At 36.9% G+C, this 21,887-nt stretch overlaps 1 protein-coding gene across 1 annotated transcript in view; it reads left to right on the plus strand.

Moving 5' to 3' along the window:
• LOC114069800 (macrophage mannose receptor 1-like) overlaps positions 1–21,887 on the plus strand; it is a 52,813-nt gene that overhangs the window by 19,859 nt on the left and 11,067 nt on the right. The window contains exons 8-22 of the mRNA XM_027906839.1: positions 3,193–3,350; positions 6,742–6,855; positions 8,206–8,321; positions 9,649–9,797; positions 10,876–11,075; positions 11,546–11,670; positions 12,690–12,777; positions 13,704–13,848; positions 14,910–14,951; positions 15,077–15,240; positions 16,362–16,429; positions 17,715–17,815; positions 18,325–18,467; positions 19,186–19,300; positions 20,736–20,905. Coding sequence (XP_027762640.1) covers positions 3,193–3,350; positions 6,742–6,855; positions 8,206–8,321; positions 9,649–9,797; positions 10,876–11,075; positions 11,546–11,670; positions 12,690–12,777; positions 13,704–13,848; positions 14,910–14,951; positions 15,077–15,240; positions 16,362–16,429; positions 17,715–17,815; positions 18,325–18,467; positions 19,186–19,300; positions 20,736–20,905 — 1,898 coding nt within the window. The remainder of the gene's footprint in view (positions 1–3,192; positions 3,351–6,741; positions 6,856–8,205; positions 8,322–9,648; positions 9,798–10,875; positions 11,076–11,545; positions 11,671–12,689; positions 12,778–13,703; positions 13,849–14,909; positions 14,952–15,076; positions 15,241–16,361; positions 16,430–17,714; positions 17,816–18,324; positions 18,468–19,185; positions 19,301–20,735; positions 20,906–21,887) is intronic.

The following is a 21,887-nucleotide window of genomic DNA, read 5'->3' on the forward strand; positions in this document are numbered from 1 at the left end:
AGTTAGACTACAGATGCCATGTGTTCATTAGGGAAAATGCAACCATGCTGACACTGAGGCACTTTTATATTTGCTATTGCTTCGCATGAACCTGCTTTTGCACGTAGGGTCAGTTACTGCTTTTTGAGGGGACGAGCATGTTCACACCTTTGAATGCTTCTCTGCAACAACTGATCCTATGTGTGCTTTTAGTGCCAGGTAAGAGTGACTCAGTTTATCCTTCACTCAAGGTGCAGCAATCTGCTTTGGGCTCCAGTGCGACAGCAGTCTTGGACTGGCAATCCTAAAACAGCTGATGTGCTTTACTTTTGTATCCTAGCCAACTCCATGGCAACCTGTGCTTATCTTCACATTCCTGAAAGAGTGATTTGTTGTTCTTTAATGAACAATATGAAACTTTCTTTCAAAAGAGATTATTAGGAAAGGTGGGGCCTCTTGATGAGACCTTAGGACATTTGAAAGAAATTAGGTTCTAAAGGAAATTAGTTGTATTTTCACACTACATCTTGGAAGCGGATTATTTCATAGTTTAATGCTTTTTACAGAAGGACCTTTCCTGAACTGACTATGCTGCACTGTTCTTGTGGAAGTAAATGTTTCTGAAAGGCAAATAGTTCTGAAGGAAACCAGGCTTCTCACATACGGCACACTAGCTGCAACAGACTATTCTGAAAGCATTCTTTTCAGAGGAGTAAAACTGGAACAATTGAAGCCTTTTACGGTAGTTTATGACAGTATCAGATAACCCTTGTTTGCACTAAGGGGAGAACACCACATATTGCAGTGCCTGGAAAATCTTGTCTGCATCAGAACTTTGCTGCAATAAGTGCTGTACAGAAAGAACAGAAGTCTATCTTTGGGCCAAACAGTTCACAATCCCATCATAGAACAAAGGAAGAAGGGGGCACATTGAGATGAGTATTGTCATGGTAGCTGAGCTTTTGTTGTCATCACCCACAAAGGAGAACTTTAGAGAGGAACATGAAGAATAAAGAAGTGCATTCTGGATGTTTACACGGAAGTCCAGCATGTGATATGGCACAAACGTGGCGATGTGCATGACTGAGAATGGGAAGCAGTTTTACAAACGGCTGGAAAAAAAAAATCTTGGTGTTTAGTCAGCCAACTGTAGACATGATTGCAAAAAACCAGCAGTTCTAGTGAGGAAAAAATGCTATGTAGGAAAAGACACCACAGATTTGCATGACTTACTCAGATGACTTTGATATAGGTATTTCACTAAAGACTGCTGTTTATTGTTTGTATTACCTGGTATGAGCCCATCACAGTAGGAGTTCTGGGCATTGATGAGGCCTCTGCTGTGCTAAGTGCTCGATAAATGCAGACAGAAAGATTTTAAGAGATAATTAAACAAAAAATAAATTAGAGAGCTTGGAGGCAGTAGACAAGGAGGGACTGAGACCATGATGGGCAGTGGAATTGGAACAGCTTTCAACTGTGTTAGCAGAGGAGAGGTTAAAGGAGGGCACTAAGTTGTAATTTTGGAGGACTTCTGAACATGAAGAACAGTCTGGAAGAGGAGGCAAAGGGGCCTGTTTGAAAATGGAGCCTGATGGCCTGTGAATCTTAGTGTTCCTTACTGCAGGATAGACGGCAGGAACATTATGGGCAAGCAAGACAGGAGAGGCAAGGGAGAGAAAGAGAAAGGAGAGTTGACTCTGTCCTTAAAGCGAGAAGCTGGGAGCATGATCTTTGCAGCAGCTTGGTTCATCAAAATGGGAAGCCTCCATGTTTGAGAACTAGCAGATGGGAGAAATCAGAGGGGAGTTTTAGGTTATAGGGGTATCTAGGGAAACCTCAATCTAAAATGTGTTAATCAGAAAGGATTGCCTCGGGGAACAGTGACTTTTAGCTTTTTTACTGCCACTTCTGTTGCTAGGGACAGCAGCAACACAAAAGCAGTGGTTGCAGTTCCATTGAGATACCTGCTCCTGCAACTGATGACTTTTGGGTGGGCTCCTGTTTTTAATTTCCATGGGTGATTTCATTGTCAGGTTGACTGTGGTCAGTCTGGATAGAGTGTGTTAGAGGAAAACATATGCAAGAATGCAAGAACTTTGCTGTAGATGAGTTGTAGAAATGCAAGGTCATAAGCAATGGAAAAAACTCTTAAGAAGTAGTCTCCATATCCTTTATGAAAAATATTTATAATAATGAATTCTAGCTACCAAGTAATTAATACTTTGCTTGGAAAGACTGCTATCTGAGGAAAGGACTGTGCATGTAGTTGCTCAGTGTGGTCTGAGTCACAGTGCTGTGAACAAAAGGAAGCAGCTGCTGCCTTTAGTATAAGCTGGATAACAGACTACAAATAAATAATAAAGTGATATTTTAAAAGATGCCAATTGCACTGAACAAAATCTTTTCTAGAGAGGAATACCCTTTAATGATGATGACAGAGTTCAGACTGATTATAAATGTCCAAATTTTTAATCCTCCTTATTCAAATAGTTTATTCAGAACAAAACTAGGTATGAACATTACAGTAGCAATGTGTTAGTGAGGATGATTTTAAACACAGACAAATAAACCTCTAAGAAACAGCTGCTGTGAAATAATATTCTTGATCAGTCCCACACTTGTCTTCCAGCCAAAAAAACAGCAGCTAACACCTTTAACTGTAAAGTGAAAAAAGTGCAACAACTACATGAATTTCATTTTCCTCTGAAATGAAATAAAATATAGGAACACATGTAATGGGAAAATTTCCAGCTCTAAAAGAAAATGCTGGGTGTCTGAGCATTAGAAAATAGGACACTTCTTTCTTCACTACACTAAAAGTAGGAGGAGAAGGGGAGGTAAAATTTTATTTGGGTGTTTATTTATATCTTGTTACAAGAGTTTAGAGTTGGAAAATATTAACCTAGTTGTGTTGCAGTATAATTCAGCAAAGAATTGCTGAATTTTGGAAAATTGAAATCTGAAAAGCATTTAGGCTGTTTTATGCAAAGTTAAACACTCTTATTGTACTGCCACTGTGGTGAGTGACCTTTCCTGATTACTGGACTGGATATATGAGGAATGGTTTGACATCTTTATGAAACTAAGAGCCTTAAATTCCTGTGACTGCCTTTTAAACTTCCTGAGAATACATTATTTTCTCTTCCATGAAGGTAAAAGTTCATATCATAAAGAAGAACTGTTATTAGCCTTGTTAATTCTATGTTTTAGAACCAACTGATGAGCTATGGATTGGGTTGAATGACCTCAAGGTTCAGATGTACTTTGAATGGAGTGATGGGACACCTGTCACCTACACCAAGTGGCTTCGTGGAGAACCCACTCATGCAAACAAGAGGCAAGAGGACTGTGTTGTTATGAAGGGAAAGGTAAGGTCATATAGCTATTCACTTAACTGGCTTATAATTTCATTTATCATTTGGGTTTTTTCCTATGCAAGTGTACAAAAACAGGGATATTACTGCTTGAAGCAGCCTGTTTTAGAGTCTTAAAGGTATTACTTTTTTGAAAAAGGATCCCTGTTCAAGGTTGACAGAAAATTTCATTGCCTTCTGTGAGAAGCAGGCAGGTGATGGCAAATTCCCCCCAAGATCCCTATTTCTGGATTTCAGTTTGTGCATGTGGGCTTTTTAAAGAAACTTTTAACTATACTGTGAAGTACATGAACATGTAAATGATTTTCTTAAGGAAGCTACAAAGGCATTTTGGATATGTTTGGATTTTTTCTGCTTTGATTGAATATGGGATTTACCTTAAAAAATGGCACTGGTATTGTTGATGCTAGAAATAATCTTTAGAAGAAAACAAAAACCTTTGTTTAATTTTTTTTCTCGGCAAAGGTATAAATCTTGTGTTTAGGTGGTTTCGTTGTTGTCTTTTTATCTGCACTGCATGTGAAGAGCTGTAAGAAGAGTAGTTAGCAGGGGCATTAGTGAAAGCCTTTCCTGAGTGGCTGTATCTGTGAATGATCGATGACCATTACAGAAAGTGAGATAATACATGGTATAAAAGTCAGTCTGTCTGATGTTGCAAAATGGCAGTTTTCCTTTTTGTGATAATTAAAAATATTGAACTTAACACCTCCTTCAGCTTTACCTATTTTATCAGGAGGGAAAAAGTATATACTCATATCAAAGGTATTTTCTTATTTTGAAAAATTAAAACTTGACAGCTGTTCTCTTACTACACTTTTGGTGAGTGCACTTATAAATTGAAGACAAGAGGAAGTTGTAGGGGACATAGAAGAGGCAACAGGTGCAGAACTAGAAGAAAAAGGGACCACATCATCAGTTCCATGAAGGAACGAGGAAGAAAATTAAAACAGCAACCTTGGGAGAGCAAAACCGCAGTACTATCCATGGAAGAAGCAAGCCTGTGTAGGGTACAGCAGAGAAAAAATTGTGCACTAGTCAGAAGCATGAATAAAGTTATAATCTATTAACAGTTCTTCTCCATTGCGTTAGTGGGGGTGCTCTGGAGAGAAAAGTACAAACGTATATTTCTTCCATGCCAACCAGGCCGTGGTGTACATGGTAATTGAACCAAGAGTCTTTTAAGGGTGTGAGGATTTTTGTGCTCTGTTGTCTGTGCTGTGCCAGTGGTGGCTGAGGATGTAGTAGATGTTTTGTCTAACAGAGTAGGGTCACACAGTGGAAAGAAGCTGAGTACTGAAATGTGAGGGTCATTTAACTGAGGTTGTAAATGCAGTTGCTCCAAGGACTTTTATACTTGTCAAGGCTGGAGAACTTGCTCAGGCGTGGGAGGTTTGTAAGGTAGCTGGCCTTGGTGCATGTGGGCAGTGAGTAGCTAGGAGTACATACTTGAGGTTTTGTCTCATCCTGTGCCCTTTAGCTACCTTCGTCTGCTGGTGTGAACTTTAGGGTTTATGATACTACACAGGAATGTATTGGTGCAGGAAATATGAGAGGAAGTTAAAGGCATTAATTAATTAATTCAATGACCAGGGTCTCAAAGTGTTAAGATTCAGGTTTACTGGTCATGTTGTACGTGCCATGCTGAAAGTGCAGCGTTCAGTGCAGCCAGATAACCCAGGACCATTGCTCAGAAGCAGTTTCTGATGGCAGACTGGCATGCTTAATATTATGGTCAACAACCACCTGAAAAATAAAGGCTCAGGATGCTGGGCCTTGACTTTGGGAAGGGAGGACTCTATCCTCCTTTTAATTCCATCAACAATAGATATATTTATGGCTGTATCCATAAATAAAAGTAGCAGCCTGCTCTTCCATTCTACTTATTTAGAAGAGCTGTCATCTTTTCACTTGCATCAGCACTCAAAAGAATACAGAAACCATGATGTAAGTTTTAGCTTAAGAGATTCCATGGAAGTTGTACTAGGTCATTATCTCTTGGAGTCAGCCATCAGCCAACCAAAAAATGCATAACTATAAGTTGATCTTCCCTGTTTTTTGTTGAGGTTTGTCTACTTAAGTACATATGTTTCCATTCCTGATATCTTTTGATTCATCACTCCTTGGCTGAAGCAATCTGAAACCATCTCTTATTTTTATGGAACAAAGCCTGCCCCTGTCTACACCACCACCTTTTTTTTTAAGGGAAGTGTTTGGGTTTAGTTGATGAGGAAGTAAGGGAATAGAGATATATTTGCAAAAGGCAGCTCATAAGACCTGGTAAGAAGTCTCTAGAAATTACTGAATGAATTTCCCAGTGAAGATGCAGTTACAGGAAGGCAGCAAAGATGTTGCTGCAATTAGAGAGTCCAAGCTTCAGAATAGATTCTCCTCCGCTGAGGAAGCCTAAAGGTTTTGAAAGTTCTGCTGATTTCTCTCAGTCTGAGAAGGTCATAGTTTTGGGAGGTTATTTGAAGTGCCTACCAGCTTAATGAGACAGAAAGACATGGTAGGAGACGATGAGATGGCCACCAATGGACTTACCTTGCAGTCAGCACAGGACAGACAGAAACACCATCTGAACATCCACTGCTTTGTTGTTGTTCTAGCCAGTAGTTTTGAGCTTTGGAAGAGTCTTTAATGCAGGTGGGGTTTGTTGAGGCTCTTGAAGACTTAGCATATTGTGGTATTATTTTACATTTCAGGAGAGAGGTGGTGGGGGGAGAAATAGTCACCAGCTGCTGTGATTTTACCTTTAAGGTGGAGTCTTTAAGGCACAGGGGAGAGTGTTCTGCACACAGGTTTCTCTTCCTCTCCCAGTGCCTTAGTTCACTTGTTCAACCAAAATATATGTAAAATGTATTAGGGACATGATGTGAGGTTTCTTACTTTTTGTACGGCTCCCACTGGATACCAGTTTTTCTTTTGAGAGTTTCTACTATGAGGAGTAACAATGTCAATTCTAACTTTGACAATAGTTTTATATAAGTATTAGCTAAGGAATGTAGTCTTCTGGTTTATTTATTTATTTATTTATTTATTTATTTATTTATTTATTTTTCTTTGTCAGCTTTATTTCTGAGAAGAGAGATAATATCTCCCTTTCCTCTTGCATGCTTATTAAATCAGTAGTCTTTGTAAAGATGGTGTATTGCTGTCACCTTCAAGGGTTCGCTTTTGAGAAGGGTAAATAATAAAAAAAAGTGTAAGTCAGTAGTGAATCAGCTCCAGAAATGAAATTGAAATGAGGTTGAAATTAGGAACTGAACCTAAGTGTGGATTTTACTTCTTTTAAAATTGGCAAAATAATTAAATGCTTAAAAAGCATAGAGTATCTTTTTTGAAGATTAGGTCCCACTTTACTGTGATGTTCTGTTCTTATGTACAGGATGGATTTTGGGCAGACCATTCTTGTGAAAAAAAAATTGGCTACATCTGTAAGAGGAAACCCATGTCAGAGGGTCCTTCAGAAGAGGAATCCATTGACATGGGCTGCCAGAGAGTAAGTGAAGAAAAATCTGTCTGATTTGAATAGGCTTCTAGGAATGATAAAGAGGAGAAACTGTCACCTAGGTGACAGATAAAACAGGAAAAATGGGTTCTGTGTCGTCATCATCCTAAGAGTTTGCCTCCTCATTTCTGTGGCAGATGGTGTAGGTGATACATATGACTAAATCTAGTCGATGACTTTCATTTGGCTCATGATACTCCTTTTCTTTTTCCAGAACTTAAATCAAATCTCCAAGCTGTTGTCCCTGCAGCAGACCATCTTCCCTTGGTTGGCATTCAGGCTTTCCTAAGGAGTTTGCCTGTACCAGCAGTTGCTCTTCAGCTCTGCCTCCAATTTTCTATAAAATTATTCACAGCAGGACGAGTGTCCTTGTCCAGATATTGTTCTCAAGGCTTTGCTGTGGTCTCTGGCAATGGTCTCTACTTTGGAGAATTTGTTAGCAGTTCCCAAGTAAAATGATTTTTTTGTGCTCCTTCTGAATTGCCAGCATATCTGTTGTTTACTAGGCAATGCTCACCTTCTGGGGACATAACACTCAGTAATTAAAAAAAAAACAAACTACTGTAATTTGTTATGTAATAGGAAATATTACTGAGTTTTTGTCTTCCTTGAAGAAATTGTCTTTTCCTCCAGTTCTGCTGCATAGTTGCAGAGAAAGTCTTTGACGATTATTCCCAGTATTTGTAAAAGAGTACCTGGAATCCTTACAAATATTCAACTATTGGAGAAGATAAAGGGTTCCTAATGCTTCTGGATGTTATTCTTACCTATAGAACTATGTGCATACTCTTAGAAAAAAGTCTCTCAAAATTTAGAAGTTGAAAACTGTCAGAAGAAAATTTGTGTGAATTGTGGCTGGTCACAGCAAATTCCTCTTCTGAAAGCATATTCCTGAGTAAATGACATTGGAATGATAAAACATTAGGAGAGACTGTAAATGTTAGTTAACAATAAACAAACTTGTTGAGGTGTCATTCTCTTTCTGAAAAGCCAAGCTTAAATTTGCTTCTCTAGACTATGCTCATGATTGCACAATGCCTTGTGTGCTAGTTATAATCCCATACTGAGCACAAAATGTGCACAGCAACGCCTCTCATGCATTTGTTAGTGGAATATACTAATCCATTAGATGTGAAAACTTATTTGAAACAAAATTTTAAAAAGCTTTGATCCTGCCTGTTTCTACTCTGATTTTTTCAGTTCCATTTTTCCTTTGTCTAATGGTTAGCTAACAGTGGTATGAATCCGTTTTTATTTTGTTGGTTTCATTTCTTTGTTTCCTTTCCCCTTTCCTTTGCTTTCCCTGCAGCATACGTGATCACTTCACATTTATTTTGACAGGGCTGGAAAAGACATGGTTTTTATTGTTACTTCATTGGAAATACATTTGTATCATTTTCTGAAGCAAATCAGACCTGTGGAAGGCATCAGGCTTTTTTAGCAACTATTGAAGACAGGTATGTAAAAGACTATTTGTATGAGGGGATCACATGAGAATTCAACGCCTGCATATCACAATAAAGACTTATCTGGACAAAAATCTAGCTTAAGAGGACAGCTATCTGTAGATACAGACCTTCTCACAGTTTTTGCATGTATATTCAAATCCAGATATCCAGTTTATAGTAAAAGTAGGTCATGGTTGTGAAATCAGCATCGATACAGATGGTTATGTCAAGGAAAAAGTAGAATTATGTTTTCTACTTCCTTAATTGTAGTGGCTTACTTGAATGAAGGATACAGAATCTAAATTTAATTAATAAATGAAGAGACATGGCTCTGAATTCCATTCAAAAGGTAGTTCAAATGAGCAAGGGGATGTAATTTTTAGCTATCTGGTCTTCTCAAAATTGAACTAATTTTAAACAATTAAATGAGAAACCAAATGATGGTGAAAGTGCCTGGTACCTGAAAATCCATCACAATTCAGCCGGGGCTCAGTATGTGCTGAATTTCTGAACAACTGGTGCACACTATTGAATGTGGAATACTGGAAAAATGAAAGGGTTAAGAAAGAGCTTATTTTCCTTGCAATTGACTTGATGATGCTTTATGCATTTCCTTATTTGTTTCTAAATAGTTTAAATAGGTATGTTCTAGTGTGAAAGCTCCAACTGTCACGAATAACAAGTGTTATATCTAAGTGTAGATAGCACTGCAGCTTCCATAAAAATGGTTTGACATTAATGTGGTCTTCAGACTACACCTTGTTTAGGGGAGACTTTCATTTGCTTTGATTTCTTAAGAGTTGTTTGTTTAAACAACATAATAAACTATGACAGCTTTACCTCTGCATAGTTTTGTTGCCCAAATGTAACCTTTCTTGCGTGATTATTGGATCTAATTTACAGTGTTCCTTAGTTTGATAATTTAGTTTCATACTACTCTACTCTACTTTTTTTCTTTAATGCTGAGATTCCTTTTCCAGTTTTGGATTCGCCTGAAGCAAGAAGTTGTTAAAATACAAGAGTACTAGAAACTCAAAAAATGCAGTGGTATAACACTTAAGTCATGTCAGGTTTCTTCTTTCCCACCGATTTCATGTCAATCCATGATTATACCACCGTCTTCATTGGACATTCAAAGAGAAGGCAGAATATTGGTATTGAAGCTGACAAAATATCTATTATGTAATGATTTTGTTATATGCTTTGCTCAAGTAAATCCGTCCAAGCTATGCTTTTAAAAAGGTACAGAAGTAATTTGGAGAAAAGCCCAAGCCTTTTACAACTTTTAAAAATAAATTTTATTTTATTAATTTAACAATCGTTTTATTTTTAACAGATATGAGCAAGCCTATCTGACTAGCTTGGTTGGGCTGAGAACAGAAAGATACTTTTGGATTGGACTTTCAGATGTAGAAGAAAAGGGAACATTCAAGTGGACTAATGGTCAATCTGTCTTATTTACACACTGGAATTCTGAAATGCCTGGTAGGTATGGCTTTATACTGTTTAAGTGCCCATAATACATAGCTCACTATTTGAATTTTTTTACTTCATTCTTAGCCCTTTTGCTGGCATAATGATTAATTGCTTTCAAATACGTGTGGCTGCTTTCTCCAAGAATCCAGTGTTGTTGCTCAGTTTCTGCTTAGTGCTTAAATGAGTTTTTAATATGAGCTTGGGAAGAAACTTCTGATTGGAATCAAGTTTCTCATTTGGTCTGGGAAAGTCTATGTCTGTACTACTCAGGAAGAACAATCCCTGCATGCATATTGCACCCTGCTTACAAATCCTGCCTGTTCAGCCATATCTCATAGTGCATTTGCTCACTGAGTTGTGTTGAGATAACAGCATACATGAAGCACTTCTGGTCCTAGAGAAAATGGGACTGTAGGGAAATACAAGAGGACCAAAATATAGGGATGGGAGAGCCTTTAATCTCTGACATGATTTGATGTGAGGCACAATTCTGTATCTCAGACATGGTTGAATCACATATTTCTTTGTCTTTTTTTTCCCTTCATTAAATAGACCCATAGAATGGTTTGTGTTGGAAGAAACATTTAAAGATCACCTAGTCCCCACTCCCTGTCAAAGACACCTTCCACTAGACCAGGTTGCTCAAAGCCTTATTCAACCTGGCCTTGGATACTTCCAGGGATGGGTAATCCACAACTCTGGGCAACCTATTCCTGTGTCTCACCACATTCACAATAAAAAATTCCTTCATTTTGCCCAATCAAAACCTACCTTCTTTAATTTTAAAATTGTTGCCCCTTGTTCTGTCATTGCAGGCTCTGGTAAGAAGTCTTTCTTAACCCATGTTAATGTCTCCCTGGAGCCTTCTCTTTCCAGGCTGAACAACCCCACTCCTTAAGCCTCTCTTCATAGGAGACGTGTTCTAGCTCTCTGATGATTTTCATGACTCTCCTGCGGACCTGTTCTAACATCAGAAACATTTTTGATGCTGTACAAAGGCTTTATTTCTTTCAGAATAGAATATGAAATTTTCTAAATTCTTATGACCGCCTAAATGTTGGGTTTGTGCATTCTTGTTTACAACCAGGAAGAAAAACAGGCTGCGTTACCATGAGGACTGGAATTGCAGGTGGATTATGGGATGTAATAAAATGTGAAGAAAAGGCAAAGTTCCTATGTAAAGTGTGGGCAGAAGGAGTGACACTACCCCCTGCTCCTCCAACAACTCCTATTCCCCGGTGTCCAGAAGGCTGGGACACAAACAGTCGTATTAGCTTTTGTTTCAAAGTAAGTATGTTGATTACTTCTTCATTAAGGTAGTTTCTATTTGCTGTACATACACACAATAAAAATTGGTATACATGTGTCCTATTGTTTCATAATCCTATTTACATGTAGCAACCTTCTTCCTTTCTACTGAAGTGCTCATGTTTTTGTCTATTCTCTTAAAGATCAAACTTCGAGTTTGAACTTCTGTTCTTATTTTTCCATTCTTTTAAGATTAAAAGTACCTTTCTCCTAGTTGTTGTCTTGCAGTAGATATTCCTGTCAGCAGTGCAATTTGCTAACTTGGCTTAAAGACAGTCATTCTAAGCCTGTGTTTCACAGAGGTGAACACTCCTAAACTCTATATTCAAAGTTTCTGTAATCCCCACAGAACAAGGTAATTGTAAATTAATTCTTTTTGTGTAGCTGATATTTCTTGATCTTTTGATCTACATGGTCTATTTTGTCTGACTGCAAAGTGCTCTCTTCAGCCTTTTTTAAGAGCAGAGCAAAGAAAAACATGGCTTGAATCACAAGAGTTTTGTCGAGCTGTAGGAGGAGATCTGGCCTCCATTAATGGTAAAGAAGAGCAGTATGTGATATGGCGTTCTATTGCGTGAGTACCTGTCGTGTGATCATCTGCTCACTTTAATTAGCCTTTCTGAAATACTTAATTTTAGCTGCATGTTTTTACTTCAGCTTAAGCCAGTCTGGATTCATTGTCTGTGTCTGTATCAACCACATAGCAAAAAGTAGAGCTAATGAAATCCCAGGAGTTGTATGACTAGTGACAATCACCTCAAAAGCTAATGCTGAAATGAGACTGAGAAGATATCTATTTAAGGCAACATTTATCATCTGAAATAAAATTATTTACTGCAGAGTTGGGGATGTTATAAAATTAACACAGATGCCAGTTTGTTTTCATGTAAATACGTGTACAGTTATGGGAGTATTCATAATATAAATCTGGACAATATGCAGATTTTTTAGGTAATTTTTTATGAACTAAGCGGGAAGCAGAAGCAACTTAAGATTATTTTTTTTTCTACATAGGGAGTGTAAATAAGGTTAATTAGACCCTAACTACAAAAAGGAGGTGTGACATTTCTGAATAAGATTATATACTCCTAAAAAGCTAACACTTGCAATATAACCTGAATAGACCAGGCTCAGTGATTTTGTACATCCCTGACTAAAGGAAGCAAGCCTGAAATGTGGTGTCCCTGCAAAATGCTGTGACCATACCAGAATCCCAGCTGTGTACTTTTTGTTTGAAAACTTTTAAGTGCCATTACAGAGAAAATGGAGAGTTGGTCAACAGCAGGAAATAAGCAATTGTGAAAAAGTATTATGCCACTTTATTTACAGGAATTGGATTGGATCTGGTAATTTCCTTGATCCATATTTCAATCTGTCTGAGTAAATGTATAAAAATAACAGCCAGAAGTAGTTGCATTTTAACCCTGGTCGTTATTGTTTCTAACAGCCTTAAGGACTATTTTTAGAGATGCTGTCTTAACTGTTGTAAATTACAGATTATTAAAAATATTGTAATTCCCTGATTAGTATTGTGCTTATGTTTAAACATTCTTATAAATGGGACATTTATTACTATAATGTGTTTATTTTAAGGAAAAATTCTTATTACCACAAGACTTTCTGGATAGGTTTATATTACTTGAATCCTGATGATGGCTTTGCTTGGAGTGATGGATCTCCAGTGAGTATTTTAATTTTCCACAGCTGTTATTCTGCATCCCCTAAGCTTCTCAGTTGTGTGTGGTATATGTGTTTCTGTGTAATTTTATGCTTAATCATAACCCTCTACTGTATCGTGCTCTCTTTAGGAAAGCTACTGAATAGAAATTTGATGGCTTGATTTTTTTTTCCTAAAATACTGATTTTTTTATAAGAAAATATGCATTAAATCAACAAGAAAACTAAATAATGTAAACTAAAAGGATGTTCTTATAAATGCAAGGATTTTTTGAGTAAAATAGTCTATCTTTAGTATTTCTTTTCTGTGCTAATTATCTGAAACATCCTACATTCCATGAAGCTGAAGGCAGTTTTTTAATGGCAGTGTGACTTATTGTATTTTAAACTAAGATACAGTACTGTTGAAACAAAAGTGATTTTGGGGATCTGGGTGTAATTCATGCAGGGCTGGTCAGGGTATATTGATGGAAATTTGCAAGACAGAAAACTGGAATTGGATTTTTCATAGGAAAATTAGAGGAGCAGTGTTACTCTTCTGAGAAAAATGCCAATATTTTTGTTGTGTCTGAATACTATCCTACTATTTTATTCTTACTGCATATTTAGTTAATTTAATATCTACGTATAGCGTGCCCCATCATTGGTATTAAATAAATTTTACAGAATTTAGGTCTCCAAAAAATGTCAATATTCTTCCAAGTGTGAACAGAAACAATTGTTATTATCTAAGCTACAGTCCAGTTGCAACCTGAAAAAAAGTTTGGGATGTTAGCAGTTGCACAGGGAGACTAAGGTTTCCTCTTGTCTTAAGTCTTAAAACTGACAGTAGGAACAAGCTGTAGGTCTGTGTTTTGATGCTGTCTCCTCCCTCTGTCTATTATTTTATCTCCATATAGCATAATCTTCACAAAAATTTTTCTGTCATAGGTGAGGTATGAAAACTGGGGCTTTGGAGAACCCAATAATTATCAAGGAATTGAACTTTGTACAGAGATCAATGGTGATTCCAGCATGCGTTGGAATGACAGGCACTGTGATTATCTGTACGGGTGGATTTGCCAGATAAGAAAAGGTACGGTTTACTTCTGTGTAATCAAAAGAGATTCTCAGTTGATTTTTTTTCCCCCTAACTTTTAAGAAATAAAAAACTTCAAAGAAATTTTCATAAGATTCTCTTATAAATTCTCTTCATAAGAATTCTCTTCTGTGGAATGCGAAATAACAAAATGGTATAAGGATTTTCATGTCTTTGAGGCATTTAGAGATGGAGAGCCTTTGGTGCCCTGCTGGGACTGCTCAGTGAATTTTATGAATTCAGAACGGGTTATGTGATGCTTCAAAAATAAGGAATGTTACTTTGAATATTCAGATTCACATTTGATATTTCATTTAGAGAAGCTCGTGCCTTTTCTAACAAATCTTATTATGCATTTTTTTTCCTTAGTTGAGTTTCAAGGTATTAGAAAATAGTTCGCAAATCACTTCACATACTCAATATTTTATATTTTATTTTATATTATATTGTCAATAATCTAGTGCAACATCTTTATTTTGCTCCTTCCTTTCCCAGCACAAGAATGCAGTAAAATATAATATAAAATTACATTATATAACATATAAAATAATTAAATAATATTTAAATTAAAATATATATATATTTAATTGCTAAATTCTCTTGAGATGTGGGTTTGGATGCTTTTTATTTACTGAAGACATCAAGAAAAAGTTTATAATTCAGAAAAATCTTGAGTTGCCCCAGCAGTGCATCTGCCTAAGTTTATAAGAAAACAGGAGTCAGAAGATACAACTATTGTAACAGAGTTAATGCTTTGGGGCATAAGGTTTACTGCATGAAATGAATTAAAAAAAATATTCATTTCAGATAAAGTTCAAGATATTTATAATACCTTGCACATAAAGAATAACCTCAGGGAACAAGATTATGTATTTAAAACTGATTAGTGTACTGAAAATAAGAGATTTAGGCTATTTAGTTCCTTTACTTTTTGCTGTTAAGTGCATTGCTAACCATAAAAATCAATTAAATGTATTGGAACATGCCTATCTGTCATAAGAAGTATTTTCTCTTACAGCACAAACTGTACAATCATAATAAATATTTTTTTCTTACAGGGGCAAGTGTAAAGCCTGAACCAACAGAATCTCCTGCACCCGGTAGGTGTTACTGGTATTGCTATCTGTGTGTGTGTGTGTGTGGTTAAAAGTACTTTAAAAATTTTACTAAGGAGTATGTCTCGTATCTCAGGAACAATACAGTTAGCTTGGCAATTGTCTTACAGAATACCAGACTACTGAGGATGGATGGATTGTCCATGAAGACAGGCAATACTTCTTCAGCAATGAGACTGTTCCTATGGAAAAAGGTCGGGAGTTCTGCAAAAAGAACTTTGGAGACCTTGCTGTCATCGAGACTGAAAGTGAAAGAAAGTTCCTCTGGCGATATGTAAGAAAAATCATTAATACTATGGAATATCCAAGACAAGGGAGCATGGGCAGAAATCCACTTCACCATGGTGTTCTCCCTACAAGTTTTGGTAGTGAAATTGCCGTAACACTAAACCAGATTAGTATGAGGAACACACTCAAGTCAAATTTTTCATGGCTGAGATGAGGACAGTTTTAGTTTGGGGTTTTTTTTGTATAGAAATGAGCACAATAAGCGTTAAATAAATCATCTGCTTTCCCTATTCAGTGTGCTGATTACACCACGTTATATCTACTGCAGCTCTTAATGTGCTGAGGTAAATGCTAATGCTTACTTTTAAGGGATCTGTGGCTTCATTTTAGCAAAAAGTATTGCCCTGGTGACCTATGATTCTATAAGGTGGGTGAGTTAACCAGGATAAAGTTTATCAGCAGATGTAAACACATGATATTGTAAGTAGTGGATCAAACCAGCAACTGGCTTACATTCAACACTCAGAACACTGACTGTAGATCTTGTCTGTATATCTGGGATATAGTCTATCCAGCAGCCCATCTATAGTCTATCCAGATCCTAAAGTTTGCTCCTTTGCTGCCTTCTTCTTATTGGGAGAATATAATTGTGTAGAAAGAACAAAATGAGGCATTGATTATACTATGAGAAAGAGCTATGAAACTGCAGTTGGTTGCCTGTTATACTGTCTTGAAGTCAATTTCTTTTTAATCAGAAATATGCTTAAAAGTCATATTCAAGCTACATAGAACATTTCCTGAGCTCACTGAAGAGTGACAGAGAGACAACACAAGGGTCTATATCAATTTATATCCAAATTTAGGAAAGCTTGTCCCTTAAAAGAAATTTGTCAGATGATTTCCACTGCAGAGACTTCGCAAGATGTGCTGATTTTAGTGGCTTTCAAGTAGAATTGTGAGAAATGTTGACACAATGATCATACCTTTTGGCCAGTGGTGAAGTTTGACTGTGGACTGTCAGCTTGAGCTGCTTTAACTTAAATGTTGTAGCTAGAAAATATAGCAGTTTATATCCTTTGTAAGTCAGAGGTATATTACTAATTATTAACACAACAGATTTCTATGACAAAAGAGGACATTTATATGGTTTTAATCCTTGTATTCTAGATATTGAAAAATGGCAGAAAAGATGCATATTTCATTGGTTTACAGCTGAGTATTGACCAACGTACAAGGTAGGTATGATCTAAGTTTTGAGTCCTAATTTAAGCACAGTTGTTTTCTCAAGGGGTTTAATTACATGCTAATTTAGCTCTAGATTATCCAGGAGAAATGCTTCATGTTTCCTAAATAGAATTCACCCAAAGCTAGCAGAAAAATTACACAGCAGTTAATGTATTTTGAATTTTTATTCAGGAATTGTAGTTTCTTTTACCCTGTGGTTTATACTGAAAACATAAATAGATGCCCTAACTGTAAATATATAAGACTTCTGGCAGCTAAAAACATTCTTTTTTTCACCCATCCTTAACTGTTGACAACAAACTGCAACAAAGGAACAAATGCAATTTATTTCCTTTTTCTGGAACAAAGATTTTCTTTTTCTGGAACAAAACCTGCTGAGGACCAGCAGGTTTTCTGCAAACCTTTCTGAACATCAGTGTGCAACACCACATTGATTTTTACACGTGATGTTTATTCAGGCCTGGATTCAGTTCAGTTTGTGTTTTGAAATGCCTGCATAGATGCCTAGTAGTTTTTGCTTCTCCTTATAGTCCATAGTGACAATGAGGAACCTCCAGAGCATAATTAGGATGTTAGGTGAGCCAGGTCACCCTCTAAAACTGAGGAATCTCTGCCTTTCCACTGATTGTGTAGGGACCCTCAGGTGAATATTCTTTTAAGTAGCTTGTGTATGTGCCTGAAAGATGAACCTGGGCACCTCTGTCACTTGCAGACAAATAGAAATATGTCTCCTAATAATTTGCCTGGCTATGATTTTGTTCTTCATTGTCTAATCTGCGCAGATGTACAGCTTTTTTAGTGTTTGTATTTCACCTTGAGGTGAGGACATTGTCACAGGAATTTCCCCACAGGTGGTTTGTCATGCCCTTTTGCCCTGCATGGGGGAATGATCAAACACTTTACTGGTGCTACAAATAATAGCTTCTATCTCTGCAGTAAACACATGGAATGTCTGCCTTGGGGGATATGGTGAGCATCTGGGCTTTCTCATGCTGAAATGCTATTGGCCCAGATGGTTATTTTGAGTACTGTCCTGTCAGTTGTAACAGTGTCATCATATTGCTTAAATGAAGAGTGAGCAAAACACACACACCTACATCTTTGTGCAGAGAGTGGGTTTAGTGCAATTAGCAAAGAGGCAAGTTGGTCAAAAAACCTTGTACACTTCAAGCTGTGAACAGCTATATTAAGCTTATTGTGAAATTAATTTTTGTAACATGGGAGCAATTCTATTTGTATGTTAAAGAAGTGTTTTGTTGGACTGTGTTTCTTAAGGTGGATGGACGGCACTCCAGTGAATTATTTGGCATGGGCACCACATGAACCTAACTTTGCAAATAATGATGAAAACTGTGTAGTTATGTACAAGAATTTAGGTGAGTTTTATACGTTTTTTGACGAATTTTGTTATTTGTGTGTTTGTGTCACAACATTTTTTTTTCATTTGAGAGGCCTCCCCATTCCCCCTCTCTCCCCTGTTTTTTTGCTCTTCTGCAATAGGTTACAGCAGCACACCATAGTATTACTTTCAAGACTTACTAGTCTTGCACTCTTTTGCTTACCTTCAGCCTGGCATAGAGAAGCTCTGACAGAGGGCTGTGGTTGTGATTGCTGGCTTATATTTTTTATTAAAATTGACCTAACGGGCCCTATAAAATTCATATTTGTAGTACCTCATTCTACAAAGCTTTCAACATTCTGTAATTACAGTGGGTATAAAATGACATATTTTTCCTAGACACTAATATCGAAAGATAATAGACTGAGAGATTCAGATTTGATCTTATCTTTCAACTAAAAGCACTTTGGGTGAGAATCAGTGAAATTGATTTCCATTTAACCAGCTGTGTGGTGTCATACAGTTTCCCATTTATCTTGCACTCAGGATATTGGAATGATATCAACTGTGGTTATCCAAATCCCTACATATGTGAAAGGCACAACAGTTCCATTAATTCAACTGTTCCTCCAACAACATTTTCAACTCCAAGAGGATGTCGTCCAACTTGGCTTTCCTTTCGTAATAAGGTACCATAACAAATACATTGCATGCTGGATGTTTGGCAAAATATTAAAAAGAAAAGAAGGGAGTTATTTAATGATATTCTCTCTTATTAGAATAAAATATTATTATTATTTGCAGAGAGCTGTTTGACGTGTGCTTTTCTTTCTTTGCCCATCCACTGTTTTGCAGAAAAGGTGCTTTTTCAATGCTTCTGACGAAGGATATTCAGTTGCAGTTGATGAAAGATGTTCTCCAGTCAGCTCTCCAAATCTTTTGATATGCATTTCCTAAAGAGTTTAGTTAGAATTCCTGAAGTGCTGATGCCTTGGTCTTGGTGTTTTTTAACCAATTGATAGTTCTTTTTATTGACTACATTTTGTCTTCCTTTACTTACTTGCTGTGCTTTGTAGAGTCGAATTAATAGTCAGGCAGACTAATATCAGTCATGCATAACAGCACTATTAGCTGAGTGTTTATAAAAAGATTCAAGATTTACTTATTTTCTGGGGATTTCAAATCAAATCTAGGGTGTGTCTTGTTGAGCAAAAGACTTTATTGAGACCTCTAATTTTATAAAGAACCAGGACCAACACAAAAAGCTCATTTTAAGCTGAATATGTTTTTTTCAGATAAATAGATTTCTTTACTTTTTCTCCATCCTGCTTTGTTTAAAGCAGTGATTTTCAATTGTGAGGGATATTGGAATACAGAAAATATACAAAGAATTTGTTTATATTTTAGTGTTACAAAATATTTGGATCTGCAGAAGAGGAACGTGTCACTTGGCATGCTGCACGAACAGCTTGCATGAATTTAGGAGGAAACCTGGCCACTATCCCTAATGAACAAGTGCAAGGTACTATGTACAGTTTTGTAGCAACTAAATGGGATGATATTTAATCTTTACAGGTTGTCTGTTTTATTTGTGTGGGTATGAACTGGTCTGAATAATGATTTCACACCTGATTTCTGTTCCAAAACATAATTTTTAGAAATTTACAATGAAGTCTTCACCTGAATCTACCAAATGTTGGCTTTTATATGTATATGTGTGTGTGTGTATTGTCCTGGCAGTGAAAGTAGTGGGTTTTTTTCTGCTTACACGATGCCAATTAGACCTAGCAATTTCCATTCCGAACAGTGTAGTTTCACTAGGTGGCATTAACTCACTGCATGGCTTTCCTGTTAAATCAAGCAGAACACCTTTAGATCAGAATTTGTCTCTGGGCACTTAGAACAAGTTTGACTGCTCATACACCTACCCAGAACTCAGGACATAGATGTGCCACCCTTTTCACTGGAGAAGCTTATTTTTATTAAAATGGGAGCTGCATCCATGCCTCCATCCATGCAAGTTACATCATGCTTGAATAAACATGACAAATGTTCAAATTAAAAATGGGAATACCTTAATAGATGTCAATAACCCCCCCCCCCCTTTTTTTTTTAAATACTCCTTTATACTGCAGTGATAAGAAAGAGATGTTGGGCAACACATTCTATCTGTGAACTCAAATGAGCATACTAAAAATCAACCATTTTAAAACAAGTCTGTGTTGTAATCTGAGCAATTAAACAGTTTAAATTTAAATACCTATCATGAACTTAGTACTACTTATGTTTTCCACTTGTGAAGACAGGAAGAAGCAAACTTTCATTTTTCAAACGTACTTAAATTTTTAACCAACATCATTTCAGCAGTACAGATTTCAGGTGGTTAGTTCATGCACAGGACTTGAACTCTAGGTAAAAGAGAAATGAGCAATAAAGATATTAGCACAAAAGTATTGTCATTGCTGGAAGTGAAGGTATAAAGGCTTAAGTTCCTACTACAGTTTCTGGCAGAACTGGCAATGGCAAAGAAATCTACAGGTTTCATTCCTGGAAGAGTAAGTTGCATACATTTAAAAATACTGAGGGAAGGCAAATGATTAGCAGAGCAGACAGAAATTCATCTATTCTTTGCAGAGGGAAAAAAACCTCATAACAATGATTGTAGCAGTTGTGGGAACAGGATTCAAAAGTGCCTTGTAACATTATAAAAAATATTTCTGTTGTGCTTCTGGGATCTGTCCCAGTACCAGGTTAGATACTTAGCGGAAGTATTTTGCCCAAAGTCACAATTCTATATCTGTTTTCCTTTTCATCTTATCTGTTTGTGTTGTCAACAATGGCATGTTGTGTATTTCAGAAAAAGTATTTAATATCACTAATCTCACTGAGGCCAAACCTTTAAATTGACCTTCATTAAAATCATTCCTCTTTCTCTTTGCCTTTTTTTTTTATTCTAGCTTTCCTCACCTTTCATCTGAAAGATTTTGATATGGATACATGGATTGGATTAAATGATATAAATCATGAAATGAGGTTCCTCTGGACAGATGGAACAGGAGTTTACTTTACAAACTGGGCCAAAGGCTTCCCATCGGGACGTGGGGATTTATACTCATATGATGGCCAGGTAAATAACAATTACAAATTGTTCACTGAAATTTGATTTTATAGAATCATAGAATCACTTAGGATTGTAAAAACTTCTAAGATCATTAAGTCCATCTGTTAACCCAGCACTGCCAGCCTACCACTAATGCCTTTAAGTGCCACATATACACATCTTTTAAATATCTCCAGGGATGGTGACTCAATCACTTTTCTCTGGGAAGCCTGTTCCAGTGCTTGACGACTGCTTTGATAATGAAATTTTTCTTAATATCCAATCTAGCTGTGCACAACTTGAGCCATTTCCTCTCGTCCTATCACTTGTTTACTAGGGAGAAGAGGCCAACACCCACCTTGCTTCAGATTGCATTTATGCATTTTTTGTGATTTCAGACATGTTCCTGCTTGTCTCACTACTTTCATACTTCTATGCATGTCAGATATAAATCCAAGTAGAGTGAATAGTTTTGAGCCCTTGTGCAGTTGCTGTATTAGCTGGTGACAGGATCTGTGGAGTTGCAAGGCTTGCTTCAGTTTTCAGTTCTCTGTGTCCCTGAAGGCTACAGTTGTGCCTGAACTTTGCGGGTTTCTCAGTTGGCGTGTAACTTGCAAGGGGGCATTTACAAACTTTTCTCTCAAAGAGGGGTGTCTTACATAGAAGCAAATAAGCACATTCTGTCAGTCACATTTGCAGAAAGGGCATGAGTCTATAAAAAGACAGCCATTCAGTTGTTACAAGAAAAAAAAACAAAAACAAAACCACTAGAAAGTCACTTCCCCTATTTCCCTGTCAAACAAAGCAATCTGATAGGTCACAGAATTTCTCTCTCTGATCTTACATGTTTAGATAGTTCTCTACTCTGGAACTACAGCATGTTATAGTACTACCTCTGTTCCTCTCGACTGCCATTTTCAGTGTAGAAATCTTATTTTGATGTTTTTGAAAGTATAACCTCTGAACTTCTTATCTCTAAAGGAAGGAGAAAATTAGGGAGAATTTGGAG

Source organism: Empidonax traillii, unplaced genomic scaffold (genome assembly GCF_003031625.1).
Source record: "Empidonax traillii isolate 1590-97213 ecotype Southwest subspecies unplaced genomic scaffold, ASM303162v1 scaffold1364:size121726, whole genome shotgun sequence".
Taxonomy (NCBI): domain Eukaryota; kingdom Metazoa; phylum Chordata; class Aves; order Passeriformes; family Tyrannidae; genus Empidonax; species Empidonax traillii.